Raw genomic sequence first — 21,692 nt, forward strand, 5'->3', positions numbered from 1 at the left:
CTTTCAAAGCAGCTGTGTCATTTGACCAAGGGCATTGAGGTCATTGAAATGTGTGTTTGTATAAGGGGGACCTTATCCTGTTTTACCTGTATTGGTTACCACCACCGATTGCATACCTTCTTCGCACCCTTCAGTCTAAGCTTTGCTTTTCAATAAAGTTGATAACTTTCTTATAGCAAGAGAGAGACAATTTTGAAAACCTCTTTGAATGGCAAGCTCTCTTTCTTTCACACCTGTTTGTTCCTTCAAATCCACAAACAAACCAAGTACTGTCTCTCCCTCTCTCTCTCTCTCTCAACGACTTTAGTTGATTGTTCTCTATTTGTTTTTGTTAATTCAATTTGATTTATCTACAGGGGTATTTATAGATAATTCAATTGGTGGGAAGGTTCTTCGAGCGAATGAAGTATTTCAGAACTCAAAAGCTGCAAACTTTCAGTCTTGGGAGGTCAAGGTGAGACATTTTAGGTGAACCATTTATCGAAATTTTGAAAAGGGTTGCCTTGCATTCATTTCCTTCGCTCAAGCACGTTACTTGGACCGTTTTATTAAGTTGTTTTCCTAGTGCATTTCAGGGGGCGGCAGATAGATGGGTAACGTAGCTTTATGAAGAAATATATTAGAACTGAAATGGGTTAAACTTAAATGAATTGTAAACTTTGTTTCTGAAATAAGAGTGAGAAACGCGTTCATAATGAAGTTTGATTGCCAAAAGATGCCCATTTTGAAGTCTAATGGCTTTGATGACTGCAACGCTATAAATGGTCCTGTTTGATCATTTCAGAAAAATCTGTTGGCTTTTGAAGTTTGATACATGTAAGCATATGAGTAGAAAAGCTTGCATATGCAAATCGCAGACAAGTAATATTAGGAAAATCTTACTTGGAAACACTTGATAGTATATTGAAGGTTATTCTTTTTCTTGGACTTCACTTTGGTTTTGTCTTGCAGGCGACAGATGGTAATCAAACTACCAAAACAAATAGCCTAGTCTGTTCTACATGTGAGGGAAATGGTAAGTGGATAACTGGTAGATACTATAACTTATGCTGAATATTGACTTGGGGCTTTAGAATGAAATCTCTGAAAGCATTCAGGCATATTATTTCCTCCTATATTTGTTGACTCTCTGGCATTATATATCTTAGAGGAGTTATAGGACTTAATCATCTATTTCTTTCACATCTAGCCAACTATGTGTTAATCAGATTATTAACTCAGAAAGTAGACATATCTGATTGCAATGTGGTTCATCAAGATGGCAGCAAAAGACAAATAATAGGTCTTTTCACCCTTTTCCTAAATTATTCTCTTCAGAGGAAAGAACCTTTAAATGATGAAGCGTCCCTGCTGGATACCGTCTTTATTACCGGGGTCTTTCAGTCAATGATTTATATTTTATACTTAGGTTGAGTTTGGCTGGCTGTTTTCGAATTTTCAAATACCCATCTTTGCACGCTGCTTTCCTGTTATCGGCAAAAATAAGAGATTAAAAATAAAAAAACAAAAAAAAAACTTATTCCTTTCCTCCATGGTTAACTTATGGGCTTGAGATTCAGGGATTGCATTGTCCATAGTCATTGCTTAGAAATTGATTTTGAGGACACACTTTTACTCAAGTTATTGTGATTTGTCAATGTTCTCCTGGACAATTTAATATGTTGCATGTGCATAGCCAGCCTTTCCCTGCAAATCATCATTTTCAAGTTTTTTATTAGAAGATCTCCTCATTTGTTAGTATCATCAGCATCAGAAAGTTTCATCTCACAATTTTTTTATTATAATTCACCAACCAGGTGCTATATCGTGTTCTCAATGCAAAGGTACTGGAGTTAATTCTGTAGACCACTTCAATGGACAGTTTAAAGCTGGTGGACTATGTTGGCTTTGCAGGTAGCCATGTTGATTCGTATCAACATCTATTTTATTTTCAAAATTTCCATGAAGGGAAATTAGAGCTAATTTTCCTAATAAAGAGATGTCAAACTTCAAATGCTGCATGTTCTCCCTTCCCTTCATCGAAAATCCCTGCTTATAATTAGTCCCGCTTGCATTACACCCATCCTTCAACTATGTCTCTTTCACCTTTTTGAGGATTTTGTGCTAGTTCTTCTTATATATGCTTACCATCTGATACTAATAATTGTATGTTTTCTTCAATATGCTTACCAGGGGTAAAAGGGACATTTTGTGTGGAGATTGCAATGGTGCTGGGTTTGTGGGTGGCTTCATGAGCACACAGGACTCCTAGAACGTTGCAACTTGCAAAGATATGCTGCTCAGTTTCTTGCTATAGTGAAATGTTGTACTTGTTAAACAAGTGGAGAACTCATTGCTTTGTTTAGACATTTTTGTAATATTGGTTTTAGCACTGTTGGAAAAACAAGCCAAAATTTTATTGGGTCAGATATTTTGCCTGCACATCTGGTTCCAATCTGTTGGTTACTGCATTTTGTTCTAATTACAATGAAGAAGAACCAAGTTTTTTTGTGTGGAAAAATTCCCGAGTGTTAAATAGTGGTGATAAAACCATATTGTGGTCATCCTTGGATAAAATTACAAGTAAAGCTCATCATTCATGGATTCTAATTTCTAAGCCAGTCATTGGAATTTGGGAGGGAGGAAGAAATAATAATAAATGGAGCAAAGTTGGCTGGCTGATTCCAACCAAAAAACAGGTTAAAAAGATTAAAAAGAAAACGCGCCAGGTAGGGGTCGAACCTACGACTTTCTGCTTAGGAAACAGACGCTCTATCCACTGAGCTACAGGCGCTCTTGTGTCCTTCATCATCACAAAAATATTCAAAAATAGACCTGTATGTCTGATTGGTCACGTTATTTTGGAAAATTGTCAGCCACACCCACAGCCAGTAACCCAGTATTAACCAATTACCAATTGGTAAGTATGATTTTTGGTTACAAACGGAGCTTTTAAAGCCTAAAAAGAAACATCAATTAAGTCACCTGGGCAACTGCATTCAACTTGTCCCGATTGTTTGAATGTTCATAAAGTTCTTTTTTCTTTTTTATTTAATTAAAACAATGGGAACATTGACTTGATGCATTTTGGAGACGGCGGGTCCTGCTGTGTTTTGTTTCTCTCAAAATTCAATCTTTCAATAGAAACATCAAACTTACTGATGTACTATATTTACTTGTTATCAACAAACATCAAACTTTAATTTCATAAATTATAAAGCAGATCAAGGGGCAGAGACATGCATAGATGTTTGATTTGATGACAAAATATTTCAAGGGGCAGAGACACCATGGCATAGATTGTGTCCAAACCACACTCGGTTGGGCAGGAAAGTGTTAAAGTTAAACGAAACAGTGTTTGCATGTGGACCGTAGATCTTGACGAACTCGGGTTTCCAACCGTCGGATCCATTCCTCAGAAGGTTCAGATAACAGATGGTACGCGTACATGGCCCGTTTATCTCCAACTTGTCGGAGGAGCACCTCTCAAACGTCCTTGAAGCTGGATTGTCAAGCCTCTTTGCATACACCTGCGCACCATTAACCAAATTAAACCGATAAAATGATCAATTAAGATTTAGTGAATTACATGATCAACTTCTGATTACCTCATTGCCAAAAGCATCACCATAGGCGAGGCTGATTTGGTCTCTGGTGAAAGTGGTTGAAGAGCAGCTGGTTTTTATGATCACTGTATAAGGGCAGCTCCTCTTGGCCTGCAGACTAGTTTCGGGCTTGAAGCTGGTAGAAGAAGCAGCATGCAAACGCAAAAAACCCATCAAGAAGACTGAAAACACAACTAGTTTAACCATATTTTCCTGCAATTTCTTTTGGTTCCAGAAATGAGATATTAACCAAATGGGTTGCATATATTTATACAATATATTGTCCCCTGCAGTCTATGCAAAATGATGACTCTATGACAGTCTTTGGTTTGCTCACATTCTTGTTCCATTCATGCCCCGGGAAGTGTTTGCCTTAATAACTGTTCTTTACAAGTAAAAATCTGAGGGATGAAATAGTAATTTTCCCACTCATTCAACACTTCCAAAAGCTAGTATGCTGACTTACTGCCCATTCTGAATCACTGACGCTCAATATATTCTTTTGATGTTATAGGTCAGTTCAGAGGGACTTAAAAGGAAGGAATAGCACAGTTTTACTATCTCGGTTTTTTCACTTGTCATATCGTAAATGATCGTGAACAATGCCACATTTTTTCACCTGGCATATCGTAAATGGTGGGGAATAGTGTTATTCACGCAAGTTTTTCGGCGGTGAATTTAGCATAGAGAGTTTGGCTGGGCTAGGCCTGGGTCATTGTCTTCTCAACATTTAGGGTTTGGGCCCCAATCCTCCCAAGGGCCTAAAAAAGTAAACAAACCAGAAGAGAACCATAGCACAAAATAAAGAAAGCACTAGGCATTTGTTAAAATAAAAGCTTAGAAATAGATCGGTTGGAAATAAGCACTCCATAAATGAAAAGGGGTAAGCCAAATCTTATTTACATATTTCACAATTGTTTCTTTCCTTTTCAAGGGCAATAACTGTAAATCTCACGCCTCCGCGGACAGTTTTAAGATGAGGCGTGTGGCAATGGAAGCACAAGATCACAACAGCAGTGGCTGCACACTATCATATCATGTGGCATCACGACAATATTAGACGAAGAATCTCTCCTGAATGTTTGAATGATTTCTCGGTTTCTTCCAAGCAATGGTTCTTCTCCTCCCTAGTCCAGCTCTGGTGATGCATAGATGTAAATAACACATCAAGCAAAGAAATACGTACACGTTCAATCAAGCAAAGAGATGCGTAAAAGAAAGTTTTTGCAAAAGAACAGCAGCTAGCTAACTCACCTGGGCAACTTTATTCAACTTCTCCCTTACATTCTGCAACAACTGGGAAAGTTCACCATCCCATTTATAGAATTCCAATTCCTTCTTGTCGAGTATCATTTCAGCCACCTGAAATTGGGGAAAAATAAAACATTTGAGTTAAGAACTGGACCTCAGCTGCATTAGAAAGAAAATCAAATGTTGTTTGAGATCCCTGCTTGAACTAGGCAGGTAAGGGGAAAGATTCACAAATCCCGTATAGGGAATATCACTCATGCCCCTAAGTCAGAATTACCAATTAGATTAACTTGGTTCCTGCTACGCAAGTTTAGACTCTCAACCAGCTCAGGCATTGGAGCCAATGCAACATAGACCATGACAAATTTGTATGAGAATGGACTCCGAGCATTATTTCTATACCTTTTTCCCAATCATTCGACCACCAGCTGAATGAGCAAAGTATATATTATAGAAGTGGCACAGAAATGCTTGAGGATCCTTCTCCGACAGTTCCTTAAGATATTCTGCATAGGTAACACCAGGAGCAGAAGGTTCTGGTATGATATGGCCTTGCTCCTTGAACCACTCCAAATCCTTTGCCAATTTTGCAGACCTTTCCAATCCAGTATTTCTGAACTCAGAATCTATAGCCAAAACCCATACAGCAACGGTACATTTTAGTTTAGTCATATTTACGGTAAATAAATACATGTAGCATTACAAGCACTCAGATAAACAGACAGGACATCAGCAAAACTTCCATTGATATGAAACCTTAGTTACCTAATTTCAATTTTCATATTTGAAAACTCCCAAGACAAGTCCCACAATGTCATGATAATCAAGACTAAACAAGAATAAAACATGTTGCTAAACATGGAAAATCTGATGCAGCATCCTAACATAAAAGTTTTGTGAGAGATATACATATGCATGGGTAGAACTGGATCTCTTTGTTAGTGCAGCATCATTATGATAGCAGAAGTGGAGTGGAGATCGTACAACTCTACAATCAAAGAAACATAAATGACCAATAACACCTAACCCACACATAGAAAAGCAATTCCTTGGTGCTATAAAATGCAAAATCACACACGCCCACAAGGCCAAAAATCATACCACATACAGCTAAAGTATAGCAAGATCATATAACACCAAGTACAGATATTCAAAATCAGAACTTTAAGAACAATAGCGAAAGGCAATATTGACAGTTGGTCAATCCACACCAAACAATAAAATCTCAAAGGATACACACCCAAAAAAACCTTCAAACAAATACAAGAATAGGCACAAAGTTACATGACAAAAACCATTCAAAGAACCAAAATTTAAATGATCAAAAAATCACTCACAAGAAGGGAAAGGGGCCTTTTCAACAATCCCTTCAAGGGTATCATACACCAACTTGCTATCCACAAGGAACTTCAAATACCCATCAACGGTTGGTTCCCACTTAGCCACTGGTCTCTCCTGAGGCTCTTTGACCTCCTTCTCACCCTCCTTAGCTTGGTCCTTGGTGTGTAATTTCATGGCCACAAACCTCATCTCCTCCACAAACCCCTTTGACTCACCCGGGTATCTCTTCTTGGCCTTCTCCGCTGTGGTGGCAGAAACAACCCCAGCAGCCTTCATGGGCACTCTGGTACTCATCCTTGGGATCGAAACAGAGGATTTTTTAAGCAAGAAATCAGAGCCTAAATTGGGGCTTGTGAGAGACTTGGGTGGGCAACGGGTCTTGTTGAAAAGGGACTGGGATTGCGAAATTGGGGTTAAAGAAGCCATTTCCGAAAGTTCAAAGATTGAAACAAAGCGAGGAAGAGTGAGTGAGTGAGTTAAGTGTATGATAGCGAAGCGTGAACGGAACTTTTAGATTTACGAAACAAGAAATAGTTTATGTGTTTAGCTTGAAACGGCGGTTCACGTCCTCTTCAAGCCAAAGCGATGGATAATATTACAAAAACAATTTTTTAATCAAACAATAAGTTAAGCAAAAAACAAATTGAAAATATTGAATTTGGTGCAGTGTGGGCTGGTGCGTGAGTGCGTATGGGTCTCTCTGTGTTTTGTTGCTATCGAAATTGAATCTTGGATAGAAGAAGGGTTGCTCTGTTTCTTGGTTTCTCTGTTTTAATGTTAATTTACTTCTTCTGGTTCTCAGTTCTGGATTAGTGGATAGAGAAAAGAGAGAGTTTCGTCAGGACAATTCCAATGCTGAGCTGGGTCGGTGGAGGTCATCCGACGTCGTTTTACCTTTTGCTTCACGGGGCAAGCTGGTAATACGACTTGAAGTAGTTTGTGGCTTTTGACTCTCTTCTCTGTTCTTTTCAGCGCCAAAGACAACAGCATTACTTTATGGAAAATATTTCCCTTATTTTTCTGCAGGTAAGAAATTCTATATTACTGTTAGTGACAGTTTAGTGGCGTGTCCATCAATTTTTCTTTTTGATATTTTATGATTTATTTTTGTGCATGTGTCAAACTGTAATTTACAAGAAAGATGAAAACCAAACAAAACCCAAGCTCCCTTATTTTACATATGATTTACAGCAATAATTATTTTATGGAAATTTCTTGTATTGTTAAAAGAGGCTAGGAAAACCGAATATAAATCAAAGTAGAAGCCAAGTGGACATCAAAGTCGCTTTGGCCGAGTGGTTAAGGCGTGTGCCTGCTAAGTACATGGGGTTTCCCCGCGAGAGTTCGAATCTCTCAGGCGACGACACTTTTTGGTTTAATTAGCTTTTTTCTTCTTTTTGAAGTCTGGGTGGGCTCAGTCGCCTCGTTTAATGGATAAATGGACCAATAAAGACCCATCGCGAAAGAACAGGGCCCTGACCAAATTCTCTTGATTAAGATACAATCCACAGGTGTCACATATTTCACACATACAATTTTTCAATTTTATGTTCCACTATATCTTCACCTTTTTTGGCAATCCAAAGGTGTCACACATATCACACATACACTTTTCTTATTTTATTACACATCTTTTTTTTTTTATAGCCTTTTTTTAATACGAGCAATACTAAGAGAGGAATTCAAACACATGACTTCGAGTGCATAAATAACTGCTCTTAACTATTGAGTTATAAAGCCATTGTTGCTTTTTTTAGGTGACTAGTTAAATTTTGAGCACACTTTTCTAATCTCTCCTTGTGCACCAGTTTTCACCTCAATGCCACTCATTTTGATCATAGCTTTTGGGAATTCAAAGTCAAATCTAAATCCAAGCAACCCCCTTATGCTGCCAGCATAGTTTTGCATTATGTTGCGAGTTGAAGCATCACCCCAAAGCCTCTGGTCTGACTCCAGAACGGCATTGCCATCCCTCACATTCTTGAAGAAGCTCACATCAAAATTAGTCTGGCTGCCTATATCTAACGCCACCCGCTTAGAGCCATCTCCATCTTTGGGGCAAAGAGCTTGGAGTTGTGCTAGGAAGGCTTGGTTTATGGTCGGGTCAGAATTCCCAGTTGCTGTGAAATTGTAAAGACGGTATCTGATAAATGTGCAGTCTGTTTGGCCAATAGTATGTGCCCCTGCATCCAATTTCCATAAATTTGTAGCTTAGTTTGGAGCTTTTTGTAATTATACATATAAATGATTATGGCCCTTGTGCTGAAAAAGAGAGCTTACCAACTAGAGTTACAAGATCATGATCGTCAAGGCCTTTAGCAGCAAACTTTTGCCTTTGGGCAGCAACAGAATCAAGAGGAGATGGTAAGTTTGAGGCTTGAGATGACAAAGAGACCCTGCCATCTCTTCTTCCAGTGGGCACTGACCAACTTGGACCGTCACTCTGAAATTAATACAGCAAGAAATACATCATTAGAAACCAATTAAATTTAATTGAATATATTATTTAGTGTGTATGCTAAACAAAGAGGTATGTTTTTACCAAGTCAACAGCATCACGAGCAGCCAGTGCAAGTATGTCAGCACATGAGACAACTCCAGGACACAAGGCCTCTAGTTGTGCTTTTGCATCATCAATTACTTCAAATCCTCTCAACCCAAGATTTGGCAATGCATTTCTCTCCGCCGACGAGCCCTTAACCAAAACCGACCCATCACAACCCTGTGGAACATGAACACAAGCAAGAAGCATGAACATGTAACATGCCAAATGGCCCAAACTAACAAAATATGAACAAAGATTCGGTCACTCAGCAAAAGAAGAAAACAAAAACCTGAACAAAGCAGTCATGGAAATGGAGCCTAAGCAGGCCAGCTGCAATGGTAGGATCTTTGTTGAAGTATGATTCAACCGTGGACCTGATTGTGGCCTCTGCTTTTGGGCATGAAGAAGAGTAAAACCCAGTTTTCAGTTGACCTTGTACAGGCAAAATCATTACCAGAATGACAAGAAAAAACGACCCTGTGGCTTTCATATCTGTTGTAATTGCTTCTTCACTCTTCACCAAAACATGCACCACTACTTTGTTTATAAATGGATTTGCTTGAGCCACTTTCTTTCCATTGCATTTTTGGCTTGTAACCCTTTTATTAGTGGAACGTGTGGGCCATATATGAGCTTTAGAAAAGATGGTGGATTTCACTGTACATGGATATTGTCTTTGAATGTGAACTGTAATAAAATGTGGTAGGCGCCCTCTCTCTCTCTCTCTCATTCTCTCATCTTTGATTCTGCAGCTTTATTCTTCCACGCGTTTTATCCCTCTGTTGATGATGTTGTTTGTTTAAGTCCATTTCTTCTTTTTTCCTGTAAATTGTTCTCGGATTGGGGGTTCCCATTTGCTTTTATTTCCTATTTTTGCATCCAAAAGCTTGATCGTGTGCATGCACTTTAACTGCCCAACTTAGTGCTTAAGTAAGTTGATAGTGTTCATAATTCAAGTACAAAAACCTGCAATGCAACAGGCTTCCATTCCTAACAGTAGATATATATTTTATAGTTTGCGCAAACCCCTGATCACATGAGAATGAATCTCTTGAGCTTTGAAGAGTTCAAAGTTCATCTTTTATGGAAATGCTCTGTAATGGCATCCATAAACCCGCAACAGGGAGATACTGAAAAGTACCAAATGCCTCTGTTCTAGCTGTGTGAGAACGAACAAACGCCTAAGTTGCTTTTTTGGGCAGCGATTTAGCGGTATCTTTCCAAATTTCTTGTTAAGAGTAAAAACAAGATATTGTCCGAAAAACTACATTTGCAAAATATGGAGAACATTATTACTTCTATTAGGCCAAAGATTTTATTATACAGAACTTAATTCTAATGAACTCATTCCAGCTACAATTTTGCATTTTACCTGTGTTAGTATATAAAAGCATGCATAGCAGATGCATGTAAAGTTTTTGAATAAACAGCAAAAACAAAACAAAAGGGGCCACATACTAGTCACCATTTCAGTACCAACAACCTATCTAGCTACTTGGCAACTTGTTCCAGAACAGGGACTTTTTTCCATTCATCCTCTAATTCACTTATTTGCAGTGGCGGCAACGAAAAGACACTAACAGTAGAGCTTCCACTCCTAATTTCCTTCAAAGCCCGCAATGCCGATATAGTACTTTTCATGTACAAGCTTTCAATGTACTCGATCTCTGCTAGTCCCTTGTTTACTCTGGGAATGCCATCACTCTCGGTAGTGGTAGTGGCAGAAGTTGAAGGATCACACCCTTCATCCCCATCAGATCCTTCATTTGGAATGGGCTGTTCAGTCATGGCAAAGAGCTGGTCAAGCGTAATCTCACACTCCTTCACGAGCTTGTAGAGCAAGTCGGTGGTGAAGAAAGGCTGTTGCAAGACCTTCTGAATGAAGGGCAAGCGCATAAGAGCACCAGTTCTTTTATCGTACTTCTTGAGTATCTTTACCAGTCCTGTTAAAAGAAATTAAATTGAGCTCTTTAAACCATGAAATATTTCTGCACAACACAGTTTAGATCGTTCACTTAAATTTGTCATACTCACACAATTTGTAGTTTAAAAGACCAAAGAATGTAAAGTTCCTATGACCATAATGAAAAAAAAAAAACAGGATAAGTCCTTGATGATGTGCAGGTGGGAGACCAGGTTCATGCAAAGCTCTTCATAAAGGCTGAACAAGATTGTCACCATACTCTAACTACATATTGATACCACCACAGATAAAGGAGCTAATGTGAAGGTATGAATACCCAAGCGCGCACAAATCTTTACGTCTAAACATGTGCATTGAAATCTCAAAGCCTTAATGCAAAACGTATCGTAACCTTTAACAACAAATAGTTTTAACGGGTCTTGATTGAACCCTTTCGCATTGGAAATGGCTTATGAGGGTTTATCCTAAATGCCTTCATGCACACGGAATGTCAAAATAAATATAAACATATGGAAACCCATAATGACAAGCTAGCATACTTTTCAGTCTCCAAGTTTGCTATATTCCAAAGAAAGAAGTAAAAGAAAAAGATGAATACCTGTATAGTTGAGGGCACTATAATTCTCCAGCAAAACCATCTCTCCATGGAAGTCCACTATCTCCTTGCGAATCTTAGTAATCTCTTCATTGGAATGCTTTGCTTTTGCCACCCTGTCTTGTATCTCCTGCATTCCATACACATATAATACTATTCATTTCCTGCCATTGTATAATATATATTAAAGAAAAAAATATTTGCAATTGCAGCAATGCATTATTATTAGTAACACAAGGGCGCAAGTTGGCACTGAGTTTATTTACTGTACCAAACGGTGTGTTTGTTAACTAACGGAAAATACCGCAGCAAAAGCAACAACAGCCATACAAAGCGAGGTGCGAACCAGTTCAAAGTGACAGGTGGCAGCCAGCCTCCCGCACGCATGACTATAAGTGTGGTTCACAAAAAAAAAAAAAGCAACGGCAAAGCCAAAATGACTAACGGTCTGTCGAAAAGAGAAACGTGGAATAGAAGATTCCCCGTTTAGGTTTGCGTCAAATTTAGAAAATACGAGTCGCAAGATAAACTCGGGATTCAGAGATAAATCTAGCAATTAAATATCCAAATTTAGAGATAAAACTAGAAAATAAAGGAAAATTAATTAGATGGCCTAGAGACTCTGTTTGGTTCCAGAGAAAGGAAACAGATGAATGCGAAAGAAAAGCTTGTGAAGCAGAGGCTTCTTCTATGTTATTTTGAATTCTAGACTAGACCATAAAAGTTAGATGCTTTATGAAACTTGTATAATCTAAATTAAAAAAAATTTGAGGAACCAAACAACTATAGAAGAAAGAAAAAAGAAAAACTAGAACATGAGATTAGAAAAAGAATACCTTCAAGGTAATAATATATTCTTCCTCCTTTTCGACAAAGAAGGAGTTAAATTTCTCGAGCTCGTCCTCCAACAACTGAATGAAATTGATCTCCGCCGTGGACATGCCCGCACAATCAGCGGAGGCATCAATCCTGGGACGCTTGGTGGGCCTGTCACCGCCTTTGGGCTCGATGAGCTTCAGGCACTTCTTGAGCTCCTTGTAGGACAAGAACTTGTCCCGCCATTCCGGCAAGGTTTCCTCGATCTGGCTGCTCAGGCTCTTACCGAACTTCATCTCGAATTCGAAATCTTGTTTGTTCGGATAGAAAGGTAAAGTTTAGAGATTTTCTCGGGAAAATGAGGGGAAATGGGAGAAAATACGAGGGAGTGGGAGTGGGTGGGGGTTGGGCGGTGAGGGAGGGGTAAAGGCAGAGGGGAGGGGGGGAAGGGGGATATAACGGTAGGGAGAGAATATTCGAAGGGTTAATGTTGGAATATCCTTTTGTTTTCGAAGAGTATATTACGGGTTTTATTCCCTTTCTCAGTTCAAGTGCACGTTTTGTGTGCGCGCGCCCGCATGTAATTATTATGTGTGTGACTGTGTGAGCGACAGATAGAGGATTTTTTAAAATTTGTTTGGCTTTTAATTAAGCGACACTTGGAGCAATATTAATCTGGAGTGGCTCGAGGAGTGTAGCCGGGTTGGAGAGACGGAGCGAGTGAGCTGAGTCGTTTTGGGGGGGAAAAATGGATACAATTTGGTTTTGCTTTTCCCTTTTAGTTGCTTTTTTTCTTGAGATAACAAAAAGTGAAGGGAAGGGATATAGGATACCCCACACCCACGGCCAGGGCAAATTCTATACTTTTTCATAAATATTTACATTATAATTACCAACTAAATACGGAATTATTGGATTCGAATACTGGTGAAGTGACGCATAATGTAGGGACATCACTACTATCATTTCATAATTATTAATGTTAGATTCATTAAATTTTTAACTAATAAATTTACTAATTAAATCTTTCATTAAGCATACGTGGTAATACTTTACTTTTTTTTTAATAAAGAAAATTAATTTTATATTTAATTATAGATCAATATGTCACATGAATAAAATTTAACAAATGGATTGGATATTAAGATAAAATTATTCACTAAATAATCACAAGTCATAACCATAACTCTCCCAAATAGACTAAGAATCATGGTACCTTATTTGTCATGAATCATTAATTGTGTTTATCAAGTCTAATTACTGAAAATAAATTATGATGAAGGATCATATTCTAACAAAAGCTGATTATCTCAAGTGACCTTCAATCATTGATGAAAAAGCCCAAGTTGGAGAGATGACATAGCTTAGTTTGAAGGATAATTTGCCACGTCGTCAAAGAGATGGGGTAATTATATTATTTATTTATAAGAAGATATACATTTTTAAATTTGTTCCTTAAAGAAGGAAAAGAAAAAGAAGCGAAAGAGAAAGGGCAAGCCCGGTAAGCCGAGCCAAAGTGAGGAGGGTTGTTGTTGTTGTTTGCTAATTTATGACGCAACGGCAACGCATGGTATAATTCTGATTCGGAAGCATCCCTTATCTCTCCGAGGAGGGGAACGGACCCAAAGATTAATAGAAAATACACGTGGCTCTCTCGTACTATGCCAGCGTGTCATACACGACAACACAAAGAAGATGTCCAAGTTCGTTCATTAAATTGTGAAACTATTTTATCTTGGAATTTTCGGCTTCACGGACAATATTCGGATCTATCTCTGGGATATTCTTCGCTTCCTTCCACTCTTGAATTTTGGGCTTCAAGTCCAAGTCTTGGAGGTTGGAAATTTCGGATTCACGGACATGTCTTGTTTGTTTCTTTTTATGAGCTTTCCCTCTCTTTTTGGTGTGGAATGTAATGTTTCATCCTCCTCTCCTCTTCTTGCTTCTTGTATCATTTCTTCATTTCCTCTTCTTCGATCTAGCATCGAAGTTTTTGGACAATTCAAGGGTTACATTCATAGCTTAAAAACTCACCTGAAATCTTACTAATAAAATCTATACAATCTATAAAACACGCACTCAATCATATTAAGATAATTATCATCACAACAATCGCGTCCAACAGCAAAAGACAAAACTATAGTTAAATTTACACAAATATCTAATACCACTACTACAAAAGTACTAATTGTTTATAGTATCATAGATTATCACACTAGTGATTATGAAAACAACACATGTATAGCGGAAAGTTCAATTATTAAATAATTTAGCACTTTATGTGACAAAATAACAGTCAGACAGCAACTTCACAACATAACATGCTAAACAATCTTGTGTGGAAAAGATTTTGAGAAAGAAAAAGAGAGAACAGTTCTGATGTGATGCGTTAAGGCGGATAATAATATTTTCATATAACTATAGATTTAAAAAAATAAAAAACCGTAGGGCGTTAAAAGCCCGAAGGAAGAAAGATATAAGCTTTGGGCATATTCTTATTTGGGTTCCTTTATGCTCTCTCCCATATCAGATATCACCCGCACTTGAAAGCCAGCGGTCTTTCCAATCCACCCCAAACTATAATGTATGAATCGTATATTTGATTGAGCTCAAAGTCCACACCAAACACATGCTTGGATTGGATCTTGGTTTGGTTATTTGGTGTTGCCCAACTCCAAACTCCTAATTATATTTTATGATATCATGCACAGAAATCTCACAGTCAACTGCGGCATCTATCGAGAATATTTTTCAGGATATTCGTAATTGAAGATATTAACAACATCGTACTAAATTATTAACTAATTAAAAGGACTCCAAGAGGAGCTCTATGTTACGCTATAAACTAGCTTATCAACGCCGGCCACGTGGAATAATGTTACGATAGTTGCTAGCTTCCCGTCCAACTCCAACATATGGTGGGTAACATGTGCTGCTTTGTCGCTTCATTTGACAAAACAAAGGTCAGTCCTGGGTTCAAATATGGGCCTGCTACTACCTGTTTAGGGTCAAAGCCCGTACATTAATGATTGACCAACCGATCTAAGCTATTACCCAGTTGGGCTCTCAGGGTATGATTCTGTAGGCCTTTACCGACTCAATCACATGGACAATATTGTTGGGGTTTTTGGTTCTTGGACAAAGAACTGTCATGAAATGCAGCACCATTTTAATATTCCCGATCAATAACGTTATGACACATATAATAACATTTTTATGTGACATAGTATTATTAGTCGAGAATAACAAAATAGTGTTATTCCCGTTACAATTAAAATTTTCTCCTACAAATATAAACCCCACTAAACGGAAACTTTTTCATGCAAATGCAATGGTTGCAGAGTCATATGGTACTATTAATTAATGGGTAATATATCATGGACTATATTAATAAATAAATACACATATTATGATAGGAATGGAATATAACCGCATGCAATTGATCACGCGGAAAAATTTCCCCCATGAAACACTTAAATGAAGACCCAGTATAAACTGTTAACTTGACAATAACTACTCAGGCCACCTACCAAAGGCCGGGTTGATGAGAAAATAGAATATGATTAGTATGAGATTTGGAGCCTTGGATATTCTTTAAATCGGACCTACATAACATTCAAAAACACAATGTTACATATTTTCAAATAAGTAGATGACCTAACTTTTCCTGCAAATTCATTTCCCTCATGCATGTGTATATGATTAGCTAGCAAATATCTAGAGGTTAATAGTTTTTGAAGAGACCAAATAACGACCAAATGAAATGTTTATGTATAGCATTGTTTGCCATTACGTGGTGCTTTTCTTTTCTTTCTGAAAACAATACCCTTGATTTTGCAAGAATTCAGCTATACGCACTAAATAACGCAGAGGAGGCGGGGGGGAAGACTTGAGAATACACCAAGTTTTTGAGATAAGGCGGTGGTGGTGGTCCTCCGGCGTCGGCATCTAGTCAGCAAGTGCATATATCTTAGGATAAAAATTGTAGATTATTTTAAAGGGCGTTTCTCAAATTATATATTTGTCTACTGTCTATTTAAAAAAAGAAATTAAGAGCTGTTTGTGGATCAATTGTTAAGCTAACAATTATTGATTACATACTCGATTAGAAAATATAACAACCAAATTAATTTAGATGCACCCAATTTCACATGGGTCTAATCAAACCTTTCAGAAATTTAACAACAAAAAGAGAAAATCATACATTTCAGAAAATGAATAGAGACATACTTAGTCGCCCTAGTCAACCAACCCACTAGATCATGTCCAACATACAACACTTAGGTGAAATTGTATGTGACACATCCGCTGTAATTAATATTATTACAACAGTTAAATTACAATTTACATGGAGATCAAAGACAGAAAAAAGGTCAAATCATATGAAAGTATCCATGGAGAGAGAGAACACACAGCACATGGGATATGCTATCTCTCTCTCTCTCTCTCTCTCTCTCTCTCTCTCTCTCAATTCAAAATACAAGTCCCTCTATTTCGCAACTATTTCACCATCGATCCTCCTCTTCGTAAGTCTCATCTCATGATTATGTCCCCTTCAATGCATGGGTTCAGGAAGCACATATTTAATTATATATCTAACCTATATACCTAATACATCTTATTTAATTTCTCTGATTAAAAAGTATATTATATATTACATGGAGGAGCGCGCACCACGAGTGTACTAGAATGCTAATTTCTAGTCACCAATATGCCATTCATGAATCCGATGATATCTGTTAAGCCAATAAAAAAGTAACTAAAACCAAGGAGTAAAGTGTGAAGATATATATATATGAAGTAATATGATTGTTTTTTCAAGGGTTATTAAGCATCACTTATTCTCTATTTATTACAATTTCATACGATAATAACATGCGAATATTCAGATAAATATATATATATATGTACGGATAAGATAATATATGTACATGTATGTATATAATACATAAAATTGGATCGATCTGTTATTGTCTAATAAGCTTTGTTTTGAGTCCCACTGATGAGGTATGCTCTGTGTTTGTGCCACGTATCCCTTGAAAATCTTAAATATGAAACCTAACCCAATGGTTGAGGAATTTCAATCGGCTATTGAATAAGGGTAAAGCGACATATTTGGAATTGGAATCTCCAACCCATATGCATATTTTAATCATACATCACCTCACTTTCGTAATCGCACGGCTCATGTGGACCATTCTATTTATAGCTCTTTAAACTGTGCGCTCATGCCCACTTCTACGTACCTTACCCTAGTAACTTAACTAGGGCATGCTTGGCACTGCTTGCTTGCTTGCTTGCAGGCCAAATCCAATGAAGTGATCTGGTCCCTGAAATTATTTTAAAACTCACATTGTGACTCGACCACAGAATTGATCATCCGGGCATCTACTTCTTTAAGAGATTGACTCTGATTACACATTCGACTACCTTGATAATTCATAGGATTAACCAAACACCAACAATTAATTAATGAAAGAAAACTGACACACAAGTACCTACACTACACTTAGAACCTGCAGAGTAGTGGTCTGTTCTCAATTAGGTAAAATGTCAATTTCGAGGAAGAACAACCCACAAAAATATTAAAATATTATGCATACAAGGGCGGTGCACCATGCCATTATACAGGGCTTTGATTTTTTAGGGCCTCAGATTTTTTTTACTTTATATAATATATATTAATATAACTGTATATATATACTCCAACAAGCAAAACATTAACACAAAAGTGTATTTCTTGATTTCTAGCGCATATCTTTCGGTACAAGGCCTAGATTTGAGTATTAGTGATGTGAATATATTTAGTGAAAAATACAAGGGGAAAGATCCAATTAAACTAACAATAGTATATATCACACATATACGCTTTCTCCTTAAATTTTTTATATTTAAAAAAGAAAAACCTTTCTTCCACTTAAAACAAAACAATAACAACAAAAATTCATGTTTTTTTCTTTCTCTTGAATTCTTTTTATTTTTATTTTACCGAACATACTAACATTTAAATTTATTAAATGAAAACATTAAAAAATTTATGATTGTTATTACATGCTAATTGATGATGAATTTTAGTTATATAAAAAATTGTTTTATGACATTAAGTCATGAATTTTTTTATATTTTTAGTATTTCATATTAGACTATTTGAGGACTCCAATTAAAATCTCCCACAAAGTCCTCAAAATTTCAAAACTGACCCTGAATGCGTATATATATATATATTATATATGTGTGTCGCACACAGAGAGAGAGGGTACAAATTACAATTTAAATGACGCTGATACATGAGATTGACCATATATAGGGAGCCTAGAGAGAGGGTACAAATAACAATATATATGATGCTGATACATGAGACTGACCACATATGTGGAGCCTAGAGAGAGAGAGAGAGAGAGAGGGTACAAATTACAATATATATGATGCTGATACATGAGATTGACCATATATATAGAGCCTAGAGAAGAGAGAGAGAGAGAGGAGTTAATAAGTCGGCCTCTAAAATCACTTTCCCATCATTTCAAGGCATCCGTTGTTTAACTTGTTGCAAGTTCATCACAGTACACTTGTCTATCGATGTCTTTATAGTCCCATGTGAAGTCCTTCCAAATAATTTTCCAGTCAACGTAAGTGTGAATATATATATATATACACCGGCCGTATTGTATAATTTGTACAACTAGTTTGCTATAGCCTATAGCTTATATTTGTAAAAATCATAATTACCATTCACATTCAATGATATATATATATATATGCAATTATTGGTCCAAATTCCCTAGTAATAACTTATTACTAATAAGTCTGTAACATCTTTAATATTTGAGAGAGAGAGAGAGAGAGAGAGAGAGAGAGAGCAGCTGGTGGACAAGTCAAGCTCAAAACTGAAGAGAGGCAAGTTACAAATTATATGTATTGATGACAGGGTACTGTTCTGTTACTGTATATATTGTAGTTGACGAAAATTAATTACAAGGAGCAAACGCAGTACGTATAGTAAGGTTTTAGTTGGCCGACAGTGTACCTTTTCTACATATCTATGTAAGCCTTTCCTTCTGTGAACTTTTCTGCGACCTCTCCATCCCCTTCTTCCATTCTTTACTTTCTCTATATATCCCTGTCCATCCTGTACCCTATCGTCTCTCTATCAATAGATCAGTCTTTCTCTCTCTCACTCCCTCTTTCTCTCTCTCAAATAAACAAACAAAATGGTGCAATCAAAGAAGTTCAGAGGTGTCAGGCAGCGTCACTGGGGATCTTGGGTCTCAGAAATTCGCCACCCCTTACTGTAAGCTACATATGCTCACATTATATTTATTTTCTTTCATTCTTATATAACTTCGTCACTTTATATATATGTGTACGTGTGATGATGAGGGCAGGAAGAGAAGGGTGTGGTTAGGCACATTTGAGACAGCTGAGGAGGCAGCCCGAGCCTACGATGAAGCAGCTGTTTTGATGAGTGGCCGAAATGCCAAAACCAATTTCCCAATTTCTACCACTCAAACTAATACTAATACTACTACTACTGCTGCCGCCGCCATGGCCGTCGGATCAGACCCCAGAGGTAGTTCGAGCGACTTGGACCATTCGCTATCCGAGCCGAAGGGTTTATCAGAAATCTTACATGCCAAGCTCAGGAAATGCACCAACCTTCCATCTCCATCCATGACCTGCTTGAGGCTCGACAATGAGAGCTCTCACATTGGAGTCTGGCAAAAGCGAGCAGGTCAACGCTCTGATAATTCCAACTGGGTCATGACTGTTCAGCTTGGCAAGAAGAAGAACAGTAATAACACTAACGCTGCTGATGATCATGGCCAAAGTATTTCATCATCATCACCGTTGATAATGTCGACTTCTGAGTCATCAGCGTCAACGTCATCAGCGAGGGCGCCGGAACTCATAGCCGAGATGGATGAAGAAGAGAAAATTGCACTGCAGATGATAGAGGAGCTGCTTAACAGAAATTGTCCAAGTCCTAGTAATTCTTCATTTGGCATTCAACCAGGGGAGGAAAGCTTTTATCTGTAGTTCTACTAGTCTTAATTTTTTTAATTACTAGCTATATATATATATTGTCATATAGTATTTATATATACATATGCTTGTTTGGTTAAGGCTAGTGATTTTAACACTTCTTCTTCAATTTCAGTGCAAAGAAATTAGCAAAATAATCAGTTTAAAGTGCAGATAAAAGAGGAGTGACGACTATCCTTAGTTATAATTAAGAAAGTATTTTGTGTATACAAACCATCTATTTTTTAAGTCTATAATCATATATTATTATTAAAAAATATATACAAATCGGAAACCACTTCGACATCCAATTGTTTAATACAAAATCAATGAACACGGTACTTCAAGAAAATACTAAAATTTCAATAATTCAATTGAGTAGTCAAATGATATCGAATTCAAGTGATTTTTTGCAGAAATGATTTTTGAATGAATATTTACAAAATAGACAGTTTGAATTAGTGAAATACAATACAGAGTGAACCCTACAAGAGTGTTCCTCAAATAAGCTTATTTGACGGATCCCTAAGTAGAAACTCACTATATATATACTAATATTAATTCGTCTTGTGTTTGGAAATAATTGTATTCCTTTGTTTTTGGTCGGGGAAATAATTCTGTTCCTAACAGGGAAAAAGAGAGATCATCAGATTTCTTTTGGTTTTTTTATATAATTATTTTATTGAAAGGGTGCAAATGTATCATTCCCACACGATTGAGCTAGTCAAATTTGTTGATTTGTATTTCTTCTTCTACGTACCATGACGAATCATCTTGTGAAATTGTTGTACGTAATTTGGTATATATGTATATAAGGGTTTCTTTTGGGGGTATTGATCTTCCTAAATTGTATTGTGCCATCCCCTAATTCGTGGTAATTAACTCTGTTGCTATTCTTAAAATAAAACAAACAAAAAAACTATTTTGCATGGACGTCACTTTCTACTTCTTTTTGGTTAACGTCGAGGAGGTTACTAAAATAAAAACCTCCTCTCTGTCTGTCTCTGATCTGAGAGTGATAAAAGTGATGGGGTCGTGGTAACTCTTAAGCATATGTTCCAAAAGCCTTCCTCAGCTTCTCTCTATAAACATCATTCGTTATTGGTCAATCTACATGTCGCAATTGATTAAGATAGAACATTGATTAAGATAGAACACTATATCAATATTATTGTATTATGATCATCTAAGACATGTCTCCAACCAAATCATGAATTCAAACTCTCAGATATAGTCTGGTTTTTTTTTTTTTGCCCCACACACACATATATTTTTGGATACGAAAAGGAAAAGCCCCACATATTATATGTAGGTATTTATACAATACGATTATTCAATGGGGTGTTAATTAGATTGATTAGGCTTTTGGTGTACTCCCAAGTGATTCGGATTCAAGCCCCATGATACATGTACGTGTGGGTGAGTTTCCTCCCTCCCCTTCTTAACTTTAGCAACAACAAAAAAATCTATACAATATTATTAGGAGTATCTCGTAAATTTTTTGATATTATAAAGGTAAACTAGTAAAAATAAAAGAGTTAAACAAAGACTAATTAATTAGACTTGACATAGTACGTAGTTGGTTGATATCATAAATAAATGTACTCATCCAAT

General features: G+C 37.0%; 6 protein-coding genes and 2 non-coding genes across 8 annotated transcripts; 3 read left to right on the forward strand and 5 right to left on the reverse strand.

The window, feature by feature from the left end:
• The first annotated feature begins 86 nt into the window (after nt 1-86).
• LOC117634590 (protein BUNDLE SHEATH DEFECTIVE 2, chloroplastic-like) lies at nt 87-2,445 on the forward strand. The gene is made up of 5 exons (XM_034368754.1): nt 87-266; nt 357-454; nt 952-1,015; nt 1,797-1,893; nt 2,173-2,445. Exons 1-5 carry the CDS (start codon nt 209-211, stop codon nt 2,249-2,251), a joined length of 396 nt encoding a protein of 131 aa, XP_034224645.1. The 5' UTR covers nt 87-208; the 3' UTR covers nt 2,252-2,445.
• Nucleotides 2,446-2,700: 255 nt separating this feature from the next.
• On the reverse strand, nt 2,701-2,773 carry TRNAR-CCU. Its single transcript has one exon. It is a non-coding gene; the product is annotated as a tRNA-Arg (tRNA).
• A 394-nt stretch (nt 2,774-3,167) lies between these two features.
• Nucleotides 3,168-4,263, reverse strand: LOC117634589 (embryo-specific protein ATS3A-like). The gene is made up of 2 exons (XM_034368753.1): nt 3,588-4,263; nt 3,168-3,509 (listed from the first exon to the last, which is right to left on the reverse strand). The coding sequence occupies exons 1-2, from the start codon at nt 3,846-3,848 to the stop codon at nt 3,252-3,254; spliced, it is 519 nt and encodes a 172-aa protein (XP_034224644.1). The 5' UTR covers nt 3,849-4,263; the 3' UTR covers nt 3,168-3,251.
• Nucleotides 4,264-4,386: 123 nt separating this feature from the next.
• LOC117634583 (heme oxygenase 1, chloroplastic) lies at nt 4,387-7,002 on the reverse strand. The gene is made up of 4 exons (XM_034368746.1): nt 6,173-7,002; nt 5,238-5,461; nt 4,839-4,946; nt 4,387-4,722 (listed from the first exon to the last, which is right to left on the reverse strand). The coding sequence occupies exons 1-4, from the start codon at nt 6,600-6,602 to the stop codon at nt 4,630-4,632; spliced, it is 855 nt and encodes a 284-aa protein (XP_034224637.1). The 5' UTR covers nt 6,603-7,002; the 3' UTR covers nt 4,387-4,629.
• Nucleotides 7,003-7,457: 455 nt separating this feature from the next.
• On the forward strand, nt 7,458-7,539 carry TRNAS-GCU. The gene has a single exon. It is a non-coding gene; the product is annotated as a tRNA-Ser (tRNA).
• A 339-nt stretch (nt 7,540-7,878) lies between these two features.
• LOC117634582 (peroxidase 25) lies at nt 7,879-9,430 on the reverse strand. The gene is made up of 4 exons (XM_034368745.1): nt 9,011-9,430; nt 8,719-8,898; nt 8,457-8,619; nt 7,879-8,359 (listed from the first exon to the last, which is right to left on the reverse strand). The coding sequence occupies exons 1-4, from the start codon at nt 9,209-9,211 to the stop codon at nt 7,938-7,940; spliced, it is 966 nt and encodes a 321-aa protein (XP_034224636.1). The 5' UTR covers nt 9,212-9,430; the 3' UTR covers nt 7,879-7,937.
• Nucleotides 9,431-9,999: 569 nt separating this feature from the next.
• On the reverse strand, nt 10,000-12,641 carry LOC117634584 (SPX domain-containing protein 1-like). The gene is made up of 3 exons (XM_034368747.1): nt 12,077-12,641; nt 11,244-11,370; nt 10,000-10,664 (listed from the first exon to the last, which is right to left on the reverse strand). Exons 1-3 carry the CDS (start codon nt 12,350-12,352, stop codon nt 10,213-10,215), a joined length of 855 nt encoding a protein of 284 aa, XP_034224638.1. The 5' UTR covers nt 12,353-12,641; the 3' UTR covers nt 10,000-10,212.
• A 6,489-nt stretch (nt 12,642-19,130) lies between these two features.
• LOC117634587 (ethylene-responsive transcription factor WIN1-like) lies at nt 19,131-20,136 on the forward strand. Its single transcript, XM_034368749.1, has 2 exons — nt 19,131-19,347; nt 19,442-20,136. Exons 1-2 carry the CDS (start codon nt 19,268-19,270, stop codon nt 20,091-20,093), a joined length of 732 nt encoding a protein of 243 aa, XP_034224640.1. The 5' UTR covers nt 19,131-19,267; the 3' UTR covers nt 20,094-20,136.
• Nucleotides 20,137-21,692: the final 1,556 nt, after the last annotated feature.

The sequence above is a fragment of the Prunus dulcis genome, chromosome 7, assembly GCF_902201215.1.
Source record: "Prunus dulcis chromosome 7, ALMONDv2, whole genome shotgun sequence".
In the NCBI taxonomy this organism is placed as follows: Eukaryota; Viridiplantae; Streptophyta; class Magnoliopsida; order Rosales; family Rosaceae; genus Prunus; species Prunus dulcis.

Bases quoted from the DNA above. Each gene is read 5' to 3' on its own strand.
- LOC117634582 (XM_034368745.1), bottom strand. From the start codon at position 9,211: ATGAAAGCCACAGGGTCGTTTTTTCTTGTCATTCTGGTAATGATTTTG. The intron at 8,620-8,718 runs GTAAAAACATAC...TATTAATTTCAG, and splicing joins CTCGTGATGCTGTTGACTTG to AGTGACGGTCCAAGTTGGTC. The intron at 8,360-8,456 runs GTAAGCTCTCTT...AATTGGATGCAG, and splicing joins TGATCTTGTAACTCTAGTTG to GGGCACATACTATTGGCCAA.
- LOC117634590 (XM_034368754.1), top strand. From the start codon at position 209: ATGGCAAGCTCTCTTTCTTTCACACCTGTTTGTTCCTTCAAATCCACA. The intron at 455-951 runs GTGAGACATTTT...TTTGTCTTGCAG, and splicing joins TTCAGTCTTGGGAGGTCAAG to GCGACAGATGGTAATCAAAC. The intron at 1,016-1,796 runs GTAAGTGGATAA...TTCACCAACCAG, and splicing joins TTCTACATGTGAGGGAAATG to GTGCTATATCGTGTTCTCAA.
- LOC117634584 (XM_034368747.1), bottom strand. From the start codon at position 12,352: ATGAAGTTCGGTAAGAGCCTGAGCAGCCAGATCGAGGAAACCTTGCCG. The intron at 11,371-12,076 runs GTATTCTTTTTC...TATGGAATGCAG, and splicing joins AATATATTATTACCTTGAAG to GAGATACAAGACAGGGTGGC. The intron at 10,665-11,243 runs GTATTCATCTTT...TTCTTTTAACAG, and splicing joins TAGTGCCCTCAACTATACAG to GACTGGTAAAGATACTCAAG.
- LOC117634583 (XM_034368746.1), bottom strand. From the start codon at position 6,602: ATGGCTTCTTTAACCCCAATTTCGCAATCCCAGTCCCTTTTCAACAAG. The intron at 5,462-6,172 runs GTGAGTGATTTT...TTTTGGCTATAG, and splicing joins AAAGGCCCCTTTCCCTTCTT to ATTCTGAGTTCAGAAATACT. The intron at 4,723-4,838 runs GTGAGTTAGCTA...ATGCATCACCAG, and splicing joins AGTTGAATAAAGTTGCCCAG to AGCTGGACTAGGGAGGAGAA.
- LOC117634589 (XM_034368753.1), bottom strand. From the start codon at position 3,848: ATGCAACCCATTTGGTTAATATCTCATTTCTGGAACCAAAAGAAATTG. The intron at 3,510-3,587 runs GTAATCAGAAGT...AATGGTGCGCAG, and splicing joins GTGATGCTTTTGGCAATGAG to GTGTATGCAAAGAGGCTTGA.
- LOC117634587 (XM_034368749.1), top strand. From the start codon at position 19,268: ATGGTGCAATCAAAGAAGTTCAGAGGTGTCAGGCAGCGTCACTGGGGA. The intron at 19,348-19,441 runs GTAAGCTACATA...TGATGAGGGCAG, and splicing joins GAAATTCGCCACCCCTTACT to GAAGAGAAGGGTGTGGTTAG.